Raw genomic sequence first — 5,456 nt, 5'->3', positions numbered from 1 at the left:
CAAATTTGTGAATTCATTGCAAAGTTTACATTTTTAAAAAATCCGGTTGGTGAATCTAGAGAGCTCAGAATGAGATAAAACCAGTTCTCATGTGCTACTCTATTTCTCCTGATTATATAAATATCCTCAAATATTTTTTTTACTCAATATATTTTTCTCAATGGTTTTTCAAACACAATGTGTCTGAAAAATATAATTCTGGTTTAAAAATTCATAAATCAAAATATATTGGCTTTAAAATTGTTTTTAATACATGGATATAATCATGAGAACTTTACGAACACATACAAATAGATTGCATATTGTTCTAAGCACTTGAACATTAATTTGTAACTCTAACAAGTTCAACTAGTTAAATTTGTTTTAAAACTTTAACATTTTCAACTTACATTTCAAATTCATCTAATTGACCTAGATGTGAAAAAAATTATACTAGGTCAAAAAAATATTTGAGCTCATTTAAATAATCAGGAGAATAAGATGAACCTATAGGAACTGGTTTCATCTCATTTCGAGCTCTCTAGATTTATCAACTGTCTTCGGACACCTATATTTTTTAAAAAAGCCATTTGCAACGAATCTTTAGATTCGTTGGAATTTGGCAATGAATCTTCAGATTCATTTCAAAAATTTGCAACGAATTCATGAATTTGTTACAAATTTCCAATGAATCTGAGGATTCATTGCAAAGTTTATATTTTTTTAAAAATCAAGTTGATGAATCTAGAGAGTTCGGAATGAGATGAAATAAGTTCCTATGAGTTCCTTTGTTTCTCTTAATTATATAAGTATCTTCAAATCTTTTTTTTACCTAATATATTTTTCTCAATGATTTTTCAATTACCAATGTGTCTGACAAATATAATTCAGGCTTAAAATTTCACAAATCAATATATATTGGCTCTAAAATTATTTTTAATATATGGATATAATAATGAGAGCTTTATGAACACATACAAATAGATTGTGTATCGTTCTTAGCACTTAATATTAATTTGTAACTCTAACAAGTTCAACTAATTAAATTTGCTTTAAAATTCTATATCTTTAACTTACATTTCAAATTCATCTAATTTACCTAGATGTAAAAGAAATTATACTTGGTCAAAATAATATTTAAGTTCATTTATATAATCAAGAGAATAAGATAAACCATATGAACTGATTTTATCTCATTCCGAGCTTTTTAGATCCATCAATCAACTTTGGGTAATATGTTTTTTTTAAAAAAACAACTTTTGCTACGAATCTATAAATTTGTTGCAAATTTACAACGAATTCATGAATTTATTGCAAATTTGCAATGCATTTACTGATCATTATAAATTTGCAACGAATTTACGAATTCATTGCAAATTCTCAATAAAAATCCATGTAAAAGACCCTGCAACGAATTTAATATTTGTTGCAAAACTACGACGAATTATGGATTCGTTGGGAAATTCCAATGAATAATATTTTCGTCGCAATTTTTGTGACAAAAGTTTTATTCGTTGCAGAATTTGCAACAAATATTATTTTTTTGTCGCTAAATTGCAACAAAATTAGCAACAAAATAATTTTTGTTGCTAATTTGCTAACTATTCGTTGTTAAATTTGTTGCTAATTTCGAATAATTTAATTTTTTACGCAAAATTTATCGTAAATTTGGGATGAAAAAAAAATTCATCGCAGACCTTCATCCCTAAAACACTGTTTTTATAGTGAGATACGATGGAAGAAAATGTATTGATTAGTGAATCATCGATCATTCCGTTGTTTCAATTTCATTTGGAGTAAAAGATGATAGCATTTTTCCCAAGTTATTTAATATCATCGGCCTCACATATATGTAAATAAATTAGGGGATACATTTTAGCTTAACATAACGGTCCTTTGCATCAGGATGGTTAGACGTCCAGTCCAATGAATTCGTAAATCACTTGCGTGTAGTAACTAGATTCTAATTGTAGATGCTTAGAAAATTAGTCGAACGCATTGCCGTTAAATCATGACCTGACTTAGAATTTATACCAAAAGATATAGATACGGGGGAGAAAAAGTATTGATCAGTGAATTATCCAACATTCCTTTGTTTCATTTTCAAATTTTTTTTTTATTTTCATTTCAAATATGCATGCCAGGTCTCCCCTTCTTCTTCACTATTAATTTCTTTGGAATATAAATGATTATGGCCCAACAGCCTCACCCCCGTGAGCTCTCGGTCGCCCCCACCCGCAGCTCCACGGCGGCGGTTCCTGCAGAGTCCCGTGGCGGTAGAGGTGACGCGGCGCTGGACTACGACATGGTGGTCATCCTGGCGGCGATGATCTGCGCGCTGGTCTGCGCCCTGGGCCTCAATTCCATGCTGCAGTGCGTGGTGCGCTGCACCCGCCGAGCCCTCGCCGACCCCGCCGCCTGGATCACCCAGCGCCGTCTCAACGCTGGCCTCAAGCGCGAGGACGTCGTCGCGCTTCCCATCGACACCTACGCCACCGCCACATCCGGCGGGTCGCCCTCTTCGCCGTCGGCCTCAGCCAAACCGCAGCCGGGCTGCGCCATCTGCCTCTCCGACTTCGCCGACGGGGACAAGATCCGCGTGCTGCCGATTTGCGGCCACCGGTTTCATGTCTCTTGCATCGACACGTGGCTGCTTTCCCACTGCTCCTGTCCCACCTGCCGCCGTCGCCTCTCCTCTTCTCGCGCCGCCGACACCACTGGACCCTGATTACTTTAACTAATTAATTTAGTAAATTAAATCTATGCAATTTAGAATTCTGGTGCTAAAATTACTACTACTACTTTGCTTTCTTCTCAAGTATCTGTATAAGATCTGGTGCATTTTGAGAGGCTACTTAATCAAAATCAGTTTACTGATCAAACTGTTTGTGAATTTTTTTTAAGCAAATGAAAATAACCAAAAGGAAAAAAAAAAGAAAAAGGAGAAGGTATTTTAAGCATGTCAGATGATCAATAATGAATTGACTGGACCACTTAATGAATCACAAAGGTTTGCTGTGATTTTAAAGTATTCATGAATATGAAAATTTTGCAATGCAAAAGGTGGCAACATCCACTAGGCAACAACTTGACGGCCTAGATAAAAAGCTGTGAGATTGACCTCTCCTCATTATGTTGTTTGAAAAGCTTTGTGGGTTCTTATCGGTCTTTAATCATGAGAATGAGAATATAGGGTTTAGGGGGCCAATGTTACAACTCCACTCATAAAATATAAATTTCTCTCAATTTAGTCACTGCACTATTGTGTCAATTATATATAAAGGCTCTCCAATTTTTTTAAAAAAAATATTAAAACACCTCTTCCTATTTTTTCTTCCAAAATAACTCTATTCAAGTTAGATCAATTTTGATCAATTTAAGAAAATTTTGACCAAATTGAAAAAGATATTTTGATATAATAGTGCTACAATTTTAATCAAATAAAAGCAATTTTATTATATGTTGTAATAGTTTTACCAAACTATTGTCATTTTTTTTTTATTTTTTAAATATTTTTAAAAATTAGTGTGCTCTTGATATATAACTATTTACAGTGTATAGATAGTTAGCAGACAAAATTTACTTCTTTCAAATTACTAACATATAAGTTTTAGAAAATAGAAAAACAAACATATAAAAAGACAATGCGAGGGCCAAATTGAAAAATATAAATCATATCAATGAATAGGTAAATTATGTTCTTTCTGAGAAGCTTTATTGGTAGACAAGTCTTTTTAATCATGAGAACAAGAAAATTTGGGCTTAAAAAGTTCACTACGCCCCTCAATTTATTATAAAATATAAAGTTTTTTAAATTTTAATTTAGCTTTTTTTCTTCCAAAATTAGGCAGAAGCTTTCCATGCTTGCAACGAGATAGAGACAATGAGAAGTTGGAAGCAATTGAGAATCATACAAAACTTTTGGGACATTTTTGTTAAATTTCCAGAGCTTTCAAATAATGAAATCAGAATACACTTGAGAAAAACTTTCAATTGGTTTTGGATCAAAATTATTAAAGTTATTCTTGGAAATTATGCAATAAAAGGTGCATTTAGAAAATAGTCTCAAGATTCTTCAAAATCATATATAGTTGGTGCTGGAAAACAAAAGTGGGGTTGTAAAGTTTTGGAGGACAATAATTATCATACATTTTTTAGTTAACACCACTTTAATTAGACACTCTTGCTCAAATAATAGCATTGGAAAGAATTAAGTTATTGAAACTCTTTTATTAATGGTGGGGCTTTGAATACTAAAGTTCAACACATAAATCATGAGGAAATTGTAATCTCTTCTCCTATGTTCTTTTGTAATCACACTTTAATCTTTCCATAAGATTACAGATCTAATTGGGCGAGTGAAATCCATGAATGACTCAATATTCTTTATTATGTGATAAGAAGATGCTTTCATGTACCTAACAAGCCCATATATTCTATTTCCCCCCTCAAAATTCCATTTTTCTCTTTGGATAGGATTTTCCATGGGGAAAAATATAAGAAAACAAAGAGTCAAAATGAAATTTCCTTTAAAAAATAACTAATTAATTACATGGATAATCATATTGTTTTTCAAAACAAAAAGTGTTTCAGAAATTGAGATCAAATAATCATGATAATTTAAATATAGAATCATATGAAACTTCGTAGGAACAATATTCTAGCAACATATAGATTGGACTCCACCGTTTGCATGTGGAGCAAGTACTTTTCTCCTTTGTCTATTGATGAGCAAGCTAAGGTGAAAATTATCCACAATGGAAGAAATCATGTATAATTTGAGTTAGGAAAAAAGATGCTAGAATTGACATATCATGATTATTATAGGAAAAAGATTGTGCTGAATCAAACCCCAATATTGTTTGGTTGACGCCACTTAATGGCTCAAACCATTGGATCATCATTCTATTTTCTTTTTTATCGAATGACCTCTCTCTCTCTCTCTCTCTCTCTCTCTCTCTCTCTACAATGGTGGGGAGTGGGAGTCATCACTAGCATGCATCCTCAATGTCCGTCCTTGGTTGTACTCCTTGTATATAGTAAAGAGTAAAACTTTATGTTGGTGAAATCATGTATGCAATTTTTGTGTTTGAATAAAGTTCTAATGAGAACTTTATTGTAATTATTGATATGAAATGTCAAAATTAAAGTATATGCGGCAAATTTGAAACATGGTTACCGACTCAGCTAAAGTACTATAACTATATTGTGATTGTTGATACGATGTGTCAAATGTGCAAGTGCAGATTACTTGATGATATTAAAGTGCAATAAAAAATCATAAAATCAAATTTATCAAATAGAAGTTTATGTAGGTTGAGGATCAAATACGTGAAAATTCAATTAGGTCGAGAATTGAATGCTTAGTATGTCATAATCCAAGTTGGTCAAGGATGGGATACTTGGCATATTGAAGTCTAAAAAATGATCAAATGTTTGATAAATAAAAATCCTAGATTCAAGGTTTCTTATAGCAC

The 5,456-nt window shown here is 32.4% G+C and overlaps 1 protein-coding gene across 1 annotated transcript; it reads left to right on the top strand.

The window, feature by feature from the left end:
* Positions 1-2,090: 2,090 nt before the first annotated feature.
* On the top strand, positions 2,091-2,872 carry LOC122054010 (RING-H2 finger protein ATL73-like). The gene has a single exon (XM_042615874.1). It carries the CDS (start codon positions 2,165-2,167, stop codon positions 2,705-2,707), a length of 543 nt encoding a protein of 180 aa, XP_042471808.1. The 5' UTR covers positions 2,091-2,164; the 3' UTR covers positions 2,708-2,872.
* Positions 2,873-5,456: the final 2,584 nt, after the last annotated feature.

Source organism: Zingiber officinale, chromosome 3A, assembly GCF_018446385.1.
Source record: "Zingiber officinale cultivar Zhangliang chromosome 3A, Zo_v1.1, whole genome shotgun sequence".
Taxonomy (NCBI): Eukaryota; Viridiplantae; Streptophyta; class Magnoliopsida; order Zingiberales; family Zingiberaceae; genus Zingiber; species Zingiber officinale.
Note: the sequence above shows the minus strand (reverse complement) of the source record. Positions and strands in the feature narration are given on the sequence as shown.